General features: G+C 38.6%; 1 protein-coding gene across 2 annotated transcripts in view; it reads right to left on the reverse strand.

The window, feature by feature from the left end:
- The window catches only part of LOC126377861 (zinc finger protein rotund-like), a 196,302-nt gene extending 185,699 nt beyond the window's left edge, over positions 1–10,603 (reverse strand). The window contains exon 1 of one of the 2 annotated variants that reach the window (XM_050025864.1): positions 10,114–10,603. In XM_050025864.1, the coding sequence (XP_049881821.1) occupies positions 10,114–10,293 (180 nt within the window). In that variant the 5' untranslated portion in view covers positions 10,294–10,603. The remainder of the gene's footprint in view (positions 1–10,113) is intronic. The other variant, XM_050025865.1, reaches the window with a different exon arrangement.
- Between the last annotated feature and the right edge of the window lie 5,274 nt (positions 10,604–15,877).

Below are 15,877 nucleotides of genomic sequence, written 5' to 3' on the forward strand. Positions count from 1 at the left end.
GATCTACTCTGTGCGTGTATGAAACGATTGACGAAAGTGGAGGAAGCACTAGAAGTATGACAGGTATCACGTGGTTTCCAGAATTTGGGCCCGGTTAATGGTAATAGGTTCGCCCTTTAACATAGGACTTAAATATTTAGCGTGGGGTATATGTATAATTCTATACACATCTGCCTACTTATTTTTTTGTTCAAAGGTAGTAATATAAAAAATCTAAATAACATTTTGTGAAATCGTCCAGTCACGCACATCAATTAACAAAACATAAATATACCATAGTACATGAGTCAAGTAATTAATTCGCAAATTTTTTGTTTTAATATTTAGAGACCTAATATTTCCCACTGCTGGACATAGACCTGCCCCTACGGTTGATTTAAATATAAAATGTGTAATTTCCTATATGATTGCAATTTATATTAACTCGTGAACGGAAATAAAAATATATAGTAACAATTTAAATGCACATTACCTGCTCATCATCTCTCTAGCATAATCCCGTTTTCTCAAAAGATTTGACCTGAAAATTTGACAAGTCCGAAACAAAAGCGACTGCCTGTCGTACTTACAACCCGCGAAGGAAAAACTAGCCCAATACATTTTTTTTTGTGACTTATTGTAGATTTGCCGCAGATGACATAAACTACTTGGCCGGACAAACGGGGAGTGCTGAAGGCTCTCCCGGTAAGCCCAATAAAGGTTACGTCACATCCCTCCGAAAATGCATTTCTCGGAAATGGTGTTTTCCTTCACTATTGAGCACATGATAATCATTTAATTTATCATCCAAAGATAAAATTCGAAAACAAATTCGACAATCATTGGTTTAGGCCTGCGGGTCTAAAGAGGCCACATTGTTGCAATTCATCTAAGAAAGCAATATTGCCTGTTGACATTTGTTTGCATTGCGCACTTACTTTTATATGCGCAAATGTCAAATTTCAATATTGCTTTTTTAGATGAATTGCAACAATGTGGCCTTTTTAACCCCCCTGTACTGGATTCGAACCTGTGACCTCAAAGCGAGAGACAAGCGTTCTACCAGCCAAGTATCCTACTAAGTATAACGTAAAATTATTCTTAAACCTACCCAGGACAAGAGAAAAGCAACCTCTAAGCTCATCTTCTGAACCGCGATTCTCCCGTCCTTCGTCGGTCTACGTCCTACTTGCAGCGTTTAAATACACACATATTTTCACCCGGCTGCGGCGAAGTAAAGAAGAGGGTTATGTGTTTGACCGCTATGTATGTATTACGCATTAGCTTCCAGGTCCTACTGACACAATGGTGCTAATTCCTGTGAACACTTTTTAATTTTATTTATGTTAATTTTTTAGTTAGTTTTAATTATGTTATACGTATATCTGTCATTTTCTTATCCGCCGAAAAGGAAAGGGACGGGTAATCAACAAGCATAAAAATTATGGAACACACGTCAATTTTAAGCACAAATCTAAAACAACCGTCTAAAAAATTTACATTGGCCAAAAACCCGACAGAATTAATTTGACACCACACGTCAAACGGTTTGCATACCAGTGAGATATCTATTTGATTCGCCCGGGTTATTCATTTATTTACTCATTCTTCCTAAAATTAAGAGCTGTCAATCATCCGTCCCTTTCCTTTTCGGCAGATAAATATCGTTATCAAACTCAATTGACTACTAACAAATCGCTAGCAGTGGCACCACACCTTCACCCCACACAGGCGGATAGGAACAATTAATTTAAAAGACAAACGCTGTTCTTTCCGACACACTCTGACATCATTAATATGTGAAGCTTTGGCTGATGACACGAGCAAGATGGCGGCGGGGGACAGTCTTTATTTTAATACTAAAAAGATAGAACCTTGTCTCTTGATTTTTTTTGCATAATATTATAGTACATAAACTTACGCATGTAATCAGAATCATTTATTCAACGTAATTATCATGGATAAACTTGTTGAAGGTCAATGTAACATTTTTGAATTTACGTCATTTCGCAAGGTGTTATGGCTGAGGAGAAGAAATGACAAGAGACTGCAACAGCAACACATCTTTTAAATCAATGAGGGTATATTACAAGTTATTTAATAACTAGAGGAACACATTAAATACCAGACATTTTTATCATTTAGGTAATCATTAATCTTAAACCTTTTTTACATAAATCCATAATCCGTAATGAGGTGGACTGAGCCACGTGTAATCAAAGACAACTTGCAGCCACTGATGACCAGTGTTGATACGTAGACCTAGGATGGATTTTGATGAACCTTATGGTGACAAGGGATCAGCCTATCGCCGAATAATGCATTGATTGCAATATCTTATCCAAGCATAGGATTCTCACAAAGTGATTTCAAAAATGTCCCAATCGGGCATCGAATTCGAACCTCCAGATCGTAAGGCCAACGGTCTAACTACTAGACCACAGAGGCCGTTACAATACATTATAGCAGAAAATAAATATAATGTCTTTACCAAGAGCTATACACAAAGTATACTACTTACTACATCAAACAATGCCTTCATATCAACAGAACACTAAAGAGAGAGTTCTACTACCCTACCCCAAATCATTATCACAGTGATATTACCCCCTCGGTAAATTAGACCACGCTAGCCCAATGGTACGTTGAATTTTCCACCAGGTTAATCTTAACATTTTCATTACGTCTACGTAGCTTCCAAATAGAAATACCACTTTAGTATAAGTATTCATATTATAATAAAATCCACTGGACCACGGCCTTCGTGGCCCAGTGGTTGAGCGTTGGGGTCACGATCCGGAGGCCCCTGGTTCGAATCCCGGTGAGGACATATCACAAAATTCACTTTGTGATCCCTAGTTTGGTTAGGACCTTACAGGCTGATCACCTGATTGTCCGAAGCCTTTGGACCCTTTAAGCCGTTGGACCCAGTTACTACTTACTAATGTAAGTATGTAGTCGTTACATGAGTCATGTCTGGGGCCTTTGGCGGCTCAATAATAACTCTGACACCAGGGTTGATGAGGCTAGTATTCCACCTCGCAACCCACACGATAAGAAGATAATGTTTTGTTATAATAATATTTTGCACCCAAAACTATCCTCAATTTCCGAACTACCGTCCTCCAAGGAGCTGCTCTAATGAAGTGATGTGAAATAAAGCGAAAACGGGATTGTCTCAATACGCGACAATAATCGGGGTAGCACCGGGAATGTCATGGCGGCTGGCTAGTGACGTCATTAATCACCCATCTAGGGAAGACAGCGGGGAAGGAAACTTGGTTTGTGGAATTTCCGAGCAGTTTCCTCTTTTTGATAAATTCGGTTTCCATTTTCGCACATGTAATTTTATGAAAAATTATATTCTGGTGTGATATTCTTCAACCAAACCTCGATTTCTTTCATATAAACATAAACAGCCTATACACGTCCCACTGATAGGCACAGGCCTCCCCTCTTAAACCGGAGGGGGTATGGAGCATACTCCACCACGCTGCTCCACTGCGGGTTGGGGGAAGTGTTTGGGCTGTTATTTACTTATATTAAACGAGCCATGTCAGGGGTCTTTAGCTGCTTAATAGTAACACAGACACCAGGGTTGATAAGGTCGGTCATTGATCTCAGAACCCACATGACAGGAGATCACGCCTGTATACCCGAAGGAATAGGTACAAGTGTATATTATTATAGTACGGTCACGAGCATTAATATGTATACACTTTGGTACCATGTCACATTAACTTTTTTGACAAATTGAACTGTAAGTCTCACTAAATGTCAAATATGTTAGTGCGACAGAGTCCTAAAGTGGGTACATTATATTGCTTATTGATTGACTGTACATACACCCACTCCTTGCCAGCTATGTTTAAGTACCATGTAATAGGATGTGAACGTATTATCAAATAGGCATCTATGATCCAAACGTGATTTCAAATTCAAAAAATCGAATTCAGTGGTTTAGAACCCGAGCTCTGATTCGATACCATGATACACACGTACAAACATATATAAACACACTCATATTTCTCACCGAGTTAAGCAGAGACTATGGAATTCCATTTGCTTCGATCCTGACACACTTCTCTTGCTTCCTCCACATTGATCAATCGTTTCATACACGCACGCCGGTTCAGAGTAGATCGTACTGAACCTTGTAAGGCTATCCATTTTGGTAAATGGACGTTCTTCTAGGTCTTCCTCTGCCAGCCCTGCCACTAGCCTTCGCTTTATATAGGTACAGCTTTCGTAATCCTATTGTCCTTCATCCGCTCTATGTGTCCAAACCAACTTAAGATTTCCTTCTTAATCTTAGTCATTATAATTATCGTCTTTTACTCCTTAATATACTGATTAAAGTAGATCGCAACTGCCAAACCGTCGATTCGTTCAGTCCTAAGATTGTATGTATGTATGTATGTATGTGTGAGTGATTTCATACTTAAAATACACGGAATAAAAATAAAATTGCTATTCAAAATTCTAGATTAAGTAAATTAAATTCATCTTTTTTGGGGTTATGTATACGTTTTTACAATAAAATACCAGATAAGTAATATTTTAAATTTGTCAGAGAATAAATTTAAAGCTCACGTGAAGCTTACTTTATGTAAAAAAGCTTATGATAAGATTAATGATTACCTAAATGATAAAAATGTCTGGTATTGAATGTGTTCCTCTAGTTATTAAATTAATAACTTGTAATGTACCCTAATTGATTTAAAAGATGTGTTGCTGTTGCAGTTTCTTATCATTTCTTCTCCTCAGCCATAACACCTTGCGAAATGACGTAAATTCAAAAATGTTACATTGACCTTCAACAAGTTTATCCATGATAATTACGTTGAATAAATGATTCTGATTCTGTGTTGTGATTGTATGGCTTAGCCCTTTTAGACGATACCGTGGTATTATCATGTAAAATTGTTATTATATCCATTACGTTTTCTATAATTACGTTCTTAATGTAAGACTAGAATTCAATCTTTGAATTCTGCGACATGCAAATCATAGATTAAGCTTAAATTATAAAATGCCAATTAAGTATTTAGTGTGATTACCACGTCAGAAATCCAACACACGAATTCATTCGTCTTTACTCACGCGCGAATTCAATCAACCATTCCAAGCAACGGATAGCAATGATCTATTTATGGAAGTCATTATTGACTTATGTTTGCATCACTGGCTGTATTACCATTACAATAGCAATCGGTCATTGCTTACGATGATCTAGTGGGAAAATGTAATTAACAGTGCATTGTACGTTAGGATACTTAATGTGACCGTCATCGTAAAACGGACAGTTCTATGGAAGCCATCTTGTTCAAATTATTTATTGATCCACAAGTAGGTAGGTAGGTGAGGAGCTCGGTGGCGTAGCGGTTAACGCGCTCGGTCTGCGATTGTTGAAGTTAAGCAACTTTCGCAAAGGCCGGTCATAGGATGTGTGACCACAAAAAAAAAGTTTTCATCTCGAGCTCCTCCGTGCTTCGGAAGGCACGTTAAGCCGTTGGTCCCGGCTGCATTAGCAGTCGTTAATAACCTCCAATCCGCACTGGGCCCGCGTGGTGGTTTAAGGCCCGATCTCCCTATCCAACCATAGGGAAGGTCCGTATCCCAGCAGTGGGGACGTTAATGGGCTGGTGATGATGACACAAGTAGGTAAATATAAGGAAGACCGCTGCGATCTGCCGGTTGGCGTACAGTACATTTTGTTGAGACTAAAAGTTACATTTCTTTCTTAAATTTGTTCTACATGCTAAAAAACGAACAAACTTTATCATCTCCTTATCCCCATCTACCTGAAAATTTGACAGGTCCGGATTTATACTGAAGCGACTGTCTGTCTGACCTTCCAACCCGCGAAGGAAAAACCAGACCAATTACTGATTAGATCACACACCTAATCAGTAATTGGTCCTGGTTTTCCATTCGGATTGCAAGTTTAGCCATGCAATTGCGCCTGGTAAAATCGGACCTGTCAAATCTTTAAATTAGGTAAGCGGACCCCATGAAAACTTTATACTGAACATGTCCTTGTATAATTTACGACCTGAGCCGGTTATAATACAATTCTAGTAAGTACTTAATTACAATCAAAATCAATCAATTGATTGATTTTTTTTTTTCAAAATGTAATCGTTACATGAGCCATGTCAGGGGCCTTTGGCGGCTCAATAATTACCCTGACACCAGGGTTGATGAGGTTTGTAATTCACCTCACAACCCACACGATAGGAGAACTACTTACTACACGAGGGGAGTACTTAATTGGTAAAAAGCCATAACATAACATACACATAAACAGCCTATACAACCCGGAATCGAACCCGGACCTCCAGATTGTGAGCCTAACGCTCTAACCACTAGACCACGGAGGCTGTAGAAAGCCAAACAAGCAAAAATCTAGACCATTACTCTAATTATAATCCCAAAATCAACAAACGGATCTGTGAGACAGGACATCCAAGCTACGAGTATAGTGGTGGCAATTTGCGGGGATAATAAAAATCTTGAGACGGATCCCTGTGGACGTTGATGTATGGGAGGCTAGAGGGAACGATACGATAGAGGCTTGTGATTGTAACGTTAACTTGGTTTTATTTCTGCAGCTATGATTTATGAATTTATGCGGTCGTGTGATCGTGCTAATCAATTTGTTTTAATAGTGGTCCAGTGGTTGAGCGTTGGGCTCACGATCCGGAGGTCCCGGGTTCGAATCCCGGTGAGAACACAATCACAAAAATCACTTTGTGATCCCTAGTTTGATAAGGAAATTACAGGCTGATCGCCTGATTGTCCGAAAGTAAGATGATCCGTGCTTCGGAAGTTACGTTAAGCCGTTACTGATGTAAGTAATTAGTCGTTATATGAGCCATGTCAGCAGCCTTTGGCGGCTCAATAATAATCCTGACACCATGGTTGATGAGGTTGGTAATTCACCTCACGACCCACACGATAGAAGAAGAGTAAGAAAAATAACACAGGAATGAACGCTATTGCATTCAATGACGTGACAACTTGGATATTTACCTCGAATGTAAAATTTAAATTGCTTCTATGCTGGAGGTTTTTATGGAACATTCAATAAAATATACTTACCGAAGTAGATTAGAGTATTCTTTAGACATTGCACTATGCAGGCTGATAAAGAAATTCACCACCTATTTCGTTTTCATAAGCGTCAAAATGGTATAAAACGCCTTCATTTTATGTATTAAGTTGAATATTTAATAAAGACACGACATTAAAACATGTGCAATCTATAGTAGAAGCGCTTTTTTTTTGACGTGACTTATTGTAGATTTGCCGCAGATGGCATTAACTACTTGGCCGGACAAATGGGGAGCGCTGAAGGCTCTCACCCGGTACAACGTTTAAGACAACAGGCCTGAGGGTGCCCAGTTGGGCGCAAACCTCGGCTCACGGCGTCGTCTGAGAGGAAAAATATTTGAAAGAGTTAATCGACCCTAGTGGGTCGATAGCGATAAGCGCTGAATGAGGGAAATCGTCGACCACTCCGGCGGGGTCGGTATCGGGGAGTAGAAGCGCGGACGACACTAATTGCAGGTAACTAACGTGTCAATATCTAGAACTCATTCTGCAACAACGTCTTCCGACGAAAATTGACGCTTCCATGTTACACCGACACTTTTTGTACAATTAAATAGCTTGTTACGCAGTTCTACCACCTTAATGGTGCTATTGCTTCGGCTTTTTCCAACATTTGTCAAAATATACGTGTCTAACTAAGCTTGGGTCTACGACACCTCGTGCCTAACATTATTTGAGACGAAAGACGACAAAAAACGTAGATAAAAACCCGAGGTACCTGTTTGGATTTATTCTTGGATAGTTTTTTTTATTATGAAAGTGTTACGCACGATCGATTCGATTTTCCATGGCGCGGGCGGACGGCGGGCGAACCTAAGCGTTTTTTTTTTTAATTTTTCCTTTTTTGATTGACTTCCTATTCGATCCATGCGCCTGAGGCTGCGGTTAAAATGCCGATGAAGTGAGAAGCCGCTTTTCCGGTTCGTGGTTCCGTAGAATAACTTGTATTTATCATTTTTCATCACTGACTTGTAGATTCGAGTTCTAATAGCCGACGCCACTTAGACTTTTTCAGTTGCTTTGTAGGTAATTGCTTTTTTTTTTCATTTAGCTATATTGTGCGTATTTGGCCTTGTTAAATGATGATGCTATGATTTTAACAGCTCGATAAGCGTTTGTGAGCGGCCCAATAGTAACACACTGGTGTCAGTAAGAAGAACAACCCTGGGGTTGATGACGTTGGTAATCCACCTCATAACCCACACGATAAGAAGAGAGAAAGAGTATATATGTACTTAGCCTGTATCCATCCACTACAAGGTATGGGCCTCCTCTGTTTCACGCCATCCTTTCCGGCGCCGTGTATGTTTCAAATAGAATATCAACCAAAACCTTCTTACTTAAACCCACCAAAGCCAAGGGTCTCCTAGGCCCTCGGGGACTCCAAAAAGCGTCACGTCGCGTCTACGTGGGTAATCATCTCGTTAACTGTTGACTTAGCCACCTGTTCCGAGCTGAATGGCAGACGCCCATTCATAACCAGTGAATGGAGCGGTGATATGGCCATCCATAAGCGATGGGTTCATCTTACCGCTTTAGAGTTCATTCACTATGATAGCTGCTGTTGAATTTGAAAGGTTTTTGGTGAGTACAATGACTTTGTTGGATAATATTCAGGACAAGATGTGAATACCATCCAAGTCGCAAGCGTAATAGACTTGTCAGTTGGGAAAGCAGAAATAAATGAATGGCAGAGGAATTCATGTTGTGCCGGCCCTACTTAGAGTAGGATAGAAGCAGGTGTTTGGGGGATTTCAGCAAACTTGCACACACATGTAATGTCTTAACTAAACTAGGGATCATCATCATCATCATCGTCCCCACTGCTGGGGCACGGGCCTTCCCTATGGATGGATAGGGAGATCGGGCCTTAAACCATCACGCGGGCTCAGTGCGGATTGATGGTTATTAACGACTGCTAATGCAGCCGGGACCAACGGCTTAGCGTGCCTTCTGAAGGACGGAGGAGCTCGAGATGAAAACTTTTTTTTTGTGGTCACCCATCCTATGACCGGCCTTTGCGAAAGTTGCTTAACTTCAACAATCGCAGACCGAGCGCGTTTACCGCTGCGCCACCGAGCTCCTCGAACTAGACATAGCAAGGTCATTTTTGAAATATGTCCTCAACTGAAGTCCACCTCCGGATCGTGAGACCGTCACCCTCACCACTAGATCAAAAACACTTAAAAAGTGGGATTGTTAAAGGCGTTTGCAGCTATAACCGAAAACTACGGGGTTAGTAGCTGATTAGGTTTTTTTTTATAACTTACACCTAACATTATGATTAACACTTCCAAACATTCGCAAGTCTTCTTGAACATCGAAAAAGCCATCACCACATCTATGAAATATGACCATTTCATGAAATGATCGAGGACATCGTGAAATGATCAATTCTATGATCTGGCCACGACATAGAGGTAGATACAATTCATTATGGCAAGCACTAGATATATTCCCACATTAATTATTACTTTCGACAGTACAATTTAAATCGTTCACATTATTGTTTGAGTGGTTAAAATTCCATATATCAAGAAATCCATTGTTGCTTTCAGAAATAAATGTTTTAATTATATAATTACTGTGTTGAAAAAAATGCTGATGACAAATCTGGTTTTCTGAATCAATTCTGTGTGCGTGACAACGGAATATAAATATTTATCGGTAAGTATATAGTAATTGTCCTATTCGATTTTAATATCGATGCTGTTTTGATGAATATGATTTCCGTTGCAGAAACATTTTTTTGTTTCAAAACAGAAATTAATGTAACTTGAAGGAATGGTAACGGAGTGAGAGAAAGAAAGAAATATTTATTAGTGGCCCTTATTGTAAAATGAGAAGGGTTTTTTATGTTCTATTTAAATTATTATTCATGAAATTCATAAATTTGGCACTAACTTTAGTAAAAGTAAAACACTGTAAAACACACAGTGTACAGTGTGTGTGTACTGTGAATTATTTAATTTTTAGTAAGTGAGAATTTTTTTTTAATTACTATAGAAAAAGTCGTACCTTAATAGGCGGCGCGTAGTCCACTGCCATCATACAGTCACTATTAACACCAGCTTCAGTCTTTATCATAGGGGGACCATGGTGGTACAGTTGCCCCATCTGGTGGTGGTGCATACCACTGTCCCCACGGCTGTACCACGTGGTATACATCCCGTAATTTGTCTCGCAACAGTCACTCATAAATCCGACATATTCATCACTTATGTTCAATGTTCACAGTTTCTTTTCACTATAAAAGTTTAAACGCACTGTATAGAGTTCGCATAGTTCACTTAGTGTTCACTTTAGTCACTGATATGTCGCATTTTGTCACTCGTAAAGTTTTTTTGCTATAAAAATGTTTTAGTGACCATTTTTTTTTTATGTTCACTATTGATCAACTCTTCAGCTTAACGCTTGATGTTCACTGTCAAGATAGTTCACAGTTGTGTTCATGATTTAGTTTAAATTGATAACGCGATATTCAAGGATGAAGTTTTTGTCATAAGTATATTAAAATGTTTCGTATAATTCATCAATAACAGTTTAGTCAAATAAATAAAATTACAGTAATTACAATTAAAATTGGGAAACAAGTAATAAAAGGAAGTATTTTTTTAACAAAAATGAGAAGCACCGCGATATAATCAATTAAATTGAACCCGTTTTCAATTTGATTTAAAATCAAATAATTGAAAATTAAGTTAAATATTGCACTAAGTACGTTAAAATTATAATTTGACTATATTTTTAGTTTTGTGCTCGTCTTGAAACTTTTTCGACAGCATCTGTAAAAGAAAATAAATTATATTAACAATATGTCTAAAGATAATAAAGATAGATTATATCTTAGTCACAATACTGTAAGCTACGATATGTTTTAATAAATTTTAATAAATGGCTGTACTTAAAAGAAAAAACAAAATTGAATTAACCAGAATTGCGAAGTTTGATTGATTGTTACAAATATGACGCTACAAAAAGGAAATCAAGTAAGGTTAGTTGTAGACCTTTGGATGCGGTTGAAAAACAAAAGATCTCACAGATAGGTACCCACGCAAAGACACGGCTTATCACAAATCAAAAATGATTCCTCCTCCATAATTGGAAAAGGAACGCGTAATATAAATAGGTACAGATGTTAATTCAATACTATTTATAATGTGAACAGGACAAAACTGAACCATTAATAGGATGGCCTGTTCATTCTGGAAAGTAATTAAGACCTCTAGTATCTGATATCTTGTCTATGGACATATCTCGTATGAGATACGGATCTCAAGAATGTGTCGATATTATCATCGACGGTGAGATATAATTTGTTCATACGAAAGTGAGATAGCATGTTAATTTAGGTACAATTTGTGTACCAAGGTTTCGAATCCTGATCGGGATAATTTTGGGATACGATTTTTTCTAAATCAATTCCGACATGTGTGAGTATCGACTGTTTTTTTTATAAAATATATCAAATCTTCCGGTTAGGTAAGCAGGTAAACGGGACAGCGCCAGGAAGATGATGATGAAGTAGGTATACGTAGAAAAAGAGATAAAAATGCCTCTCATGCGCATGCATGCAGTATGCATGCATATACTGCTAGTGAGTACGTGACTGAATAAAATTGTCTCCAAAAAGATTTTTATCTAAGTACCTAAGTAGAATTAGAGGCTTTCCAATCTACGTTCCCCAAACACACGATAGATGGCGTTGTGCACTTTTAACATTAACAAATGTTCTCATTGACGGGGTAGGTACATACATAACATAAACTCACGCCCATTTCCCACCGGGGTAAGCAGAGACTATAGAATTCCATTTGCTTCGATCCTGACACACTTCTCTTGCTTCCTCCACATTCATCAATCGCTTCACACACGCACGCCGGTTCAGAGTAGATCGTATTGAACCATAATACATAATAACATAATACATACATAATTATTACATAATACATAATTATTACATAGGTACATAATTATTCAAAAATGTAATTTAATGGCAGAAGCATATTTAAACAACAAACAGTTGCTTGATATTTGGATCACATTATGTATAGAATGATGTTGCTACCTATATTGCTTCTCTTTATTTTGATCAAAATAATAATGGGTGGAAGGTGTAATTGTATCTTGGTGTAATGAAAAGGGTCATCATTTATACCCAAAAACAAAGATAAAAGATGCATATGTCTGTTATCCATGAAATTAGAAGTTTAAATGAAGAAAATGGACTAATGTTATGGGCGATAGGCTGATCCCTTATCACCATAAGGTTCATCATATCCAGCTTACGACATCGTATCAACAGTGGCTGCAAGTTGTCTTTGATTACTTGTGGCTCTGCCCACCCCATTAGGGATTACGGGCGTGAGTTTATGTAAGTATGTATTTAAATGAAGAAAATACTTAACAACGCCATCTATCGTGTTTATGGGGAACGCCGATTGGAAAGTCCGTCATTGCGTTTAATAATTTGCGTCAAAATCCGTCTAAAACCGTTACAATTTACGAACAGAAACATGCAAAAGTAACACCCAACAGCATTGACTCGCAGCCGATATTCCAAGAATTCACTCCATACCCTTATCACATTATCTACATCATGCCAAGCCATAGAATTGCAAATCAGACATTCGTACTAAACACCATACTGGTTTCATACCTACATACATACTCTACTAAGGTTCAATGACCGGTAAGCCACGCCTCCGAAACACGCCTACTTTAAGCCCCGCCCACTCTCATTTTGGCGTGACGTAATCACAGTTTGGGGGGGTGTTAGTGGGACAAATAATAGGGATATTTGGGACAGTATAGAGTTAGGTATACCCTGAAAACTGTATCACGATTTTATAGGAGCTTTGGCGTTGTAAAAACTTTATAAAAAAAGAACTTCTAATTAATAAATGTTACTACAGTACTAGTGAATACCTTAATGATACTGATGTTATTATTAGAAAACTTTCCTTTAAAAACTTCTATTTTGTTGTGCCCGAAAGGGTTTGTGATGTGAAACTCATATTTAACTTACAAACTTGTAAACCAAATCAAGAATATTGTATTGTATTGTGTACTTGACAAATACCTACCTACTTACATCTAATTTTATATCATAACATTCAACATAGCATCGCGACTGTATCCCCAAAAGGGTAGGCAGATGTGTATAGTATGTATGCTCACTTCCCTCTACGTTTAAGTCCCATGTAATAGAAAAGAGCCTATTGCCAGTACCTAACCGGGAAAAAATCGTGGAAACCACGTGATATCAATTCTCTAAGATCCTACATGAATTCAAACTCGTTAAGTCAAATTCAGTGGTTTAGAACTCGAGCCAGAATCCTAACCCGTAACTTTACGATGTAAGTCACGTGTTGTCCGAACAAGGCTATCTCTCTCTCTCTCTCTCTCTCTCTCTCTCTATTTAAGAGCTGCGCTCTTGTCGGTGGAGTAACCGCCATTCCTCTCTTCTTCCCGCCAAAACCTTCACCTCCCGATACGACACGACCTGCACCTTTTCTTTTATTTGTTTCATAAATGTTATCCTAGGTCTACCCTTCCTCTCTTCCCTTCAATTTTTCCTTCTATAATGTTTGTTATAAAGGCTATCACGGATTTCTAATAACCTAGGCATCTTCTATCGTGTAGATTGTGAAGTGGAGTACGAACCTCATCAACCCTGGTGTCAGGATTACTATTAAGCCGCCAAAGGCCCCTGACATGGCTCATGTAATGACTACTTAATTAAATCAGTAAGTAGTAACCGGGACCAACGGCTTAACGTGGCTTCGGAAGCACGGATCATCTTACTTTTGGACAATCAGATGATCAGCCTGTAATGTCCTAACCAAACTAGGGACCACAAATTATTTTTTGTGATATGTCCCCACCATTGTCGCAATCACTTTGTGAGACTGTCCTTTGTTTGGTAAGGACTTTTCAGGCTTGAATCACCTGATTGTCCGAAAAAGTAAGTTGATTCCATGTTTCGGAGGGCACGTTAAGCGGTTGGTCCCGGCTATTAAAAACACCTCCACCAACCCGCAGTGGAGCAGCGTGGTGGAGTATGCTCCATACCCTCTCCGGTTGAGTGAGAGGAGGCCTGTGCCCAGCAGTGGGACGTATATACGTCCCACTACGTACGTATAGCCTATATAGGCTATTTATGATATGTATGTATATGTCCCCACCGGGAATCGAACCCAGAACCTCCGGATTGTGAGCCCCAAAAAAAGCTTAACCACTAGACCACGGAGGTCGTCCTAGGCATGTATATGGCCTCATGATACAGTTATTGTTAATCAATATATTTAAATCTTCATCTCCCTAGCATTATCCCGTTTTTCACAGGGTTCGCTTACCTAACCTGAAGATTTGATGATTTGATTCGCTCATTTGACCTTCCACCCGCGAAGGAAAAACCAACCCAATACAGGGTAGGTTACATACCTCCGAAAATGCATTTCTCGGGAATGTGAATTTCTTCACGATGTTATCCTTCACCGCTGAGCAGGGACGAAGGACAGTCAATTTTAAAATAAATGAGTGAATGAACGAATAATCCGGGCGAATAAAATAGGCATTTCGCTGATGTACAACCCGTTTAACGTGTGCTATCAACTTAATTCTGTCGGGTTATTGGCCAATATAAAATTTTGGAAGGGTTTAAAATTTCTGCCTAAAATTGACGTGTGTACCGTAAATTTTATGCCTGTCGATTACCCGTCCTTTTCCTTTTCGGCGCATAAGAGAAAGACAGGTATGACTTTATAAAGAAATAGATGGTTTGTACTGCAATCAGCACCATTACCTACATAATAAATGACGTTCACTGAAGCATAAAGCAGACACGTTACATTTATAACAAGACGTCTCGTCAACATAATTTGCTACACCTTGAACGATCGAACCCTCTGGTCAGAGAAAATTGTTTCCTACGGGTCATCGGTTGTTTTAATTAGCTTTTAAATTGTGGTAAAAGGTGTAACTTTTAAATAGCCCCTGGTCGGTGTTCACCACCATACATATACTTTCAAAGTGACGAATTTGACCATGTTTATTTTGACTGATTCTGCCTAGTGACATAAGGCCTTAGCTTGCCTTAGCATGCCTTAGCCAACTTGGAAACGATTACGAAAAACGACAGTTATCAACACAGTTACACATTTATCAAATGTATGGGTTTGACAGTTACAAAAATGTCAATCTCATACATTTTGTCACTGTCACTGTCGATTGTCATAAGCGAAGGCTTAGGCCTATTTTGATCGTGAATTTCGAAGATTAAATTACTAAAGACAAGGCTGTATGGTCCTTAGATCTTTGCCTGACATAGTTGAGGCGAATTTAAACAACGACAACAACAACGTTTGGAACTTGGCTATGGTCTCAATTTTAGACTCTTATTTCTGATTTAAGTCTCCTATCCCTGACTTAACACTCTTATTCCTGATTTAAGACTTCTATTCCCGATTTAAGACTCTTATTCCTGATATTTGACTAAATGATAAATGGATGAAGACAATAAATAATTAAACAAAAGAAATGGCTCCGGCCTTCGAAAACAATTTACCGAAGACAAAGAAAACAAATTCAAGAAATAATACACGAAGAAAAATTTCATTTGACCAGGCTGTATGGCTATGTCCCTTTGCCTGCTCCTTCTCGGGGCAAATTTAACAAAAAAAAATGGCTATGGTCTCAGGTACTCCATGTTATGCAGGCCTAAGATGCGCAACGTGATAAAATTATTTGTGACATGACTTATTAGGGTTGACATATTAAA

This window comes from Pectinophora gossypiella, chromosome 24, assembly GCF_024362695.1.
Source record: "Pectinophora gossypiella chromosome 24, ilPecGoss1.1, whole genome shotgun sequence".
NCBI lineage: Eukaryota > Metazoa > Arthropoda > Insecta > Lepidoptera > Gelechiidae > Pectinophora > Pectinophora gossypiella.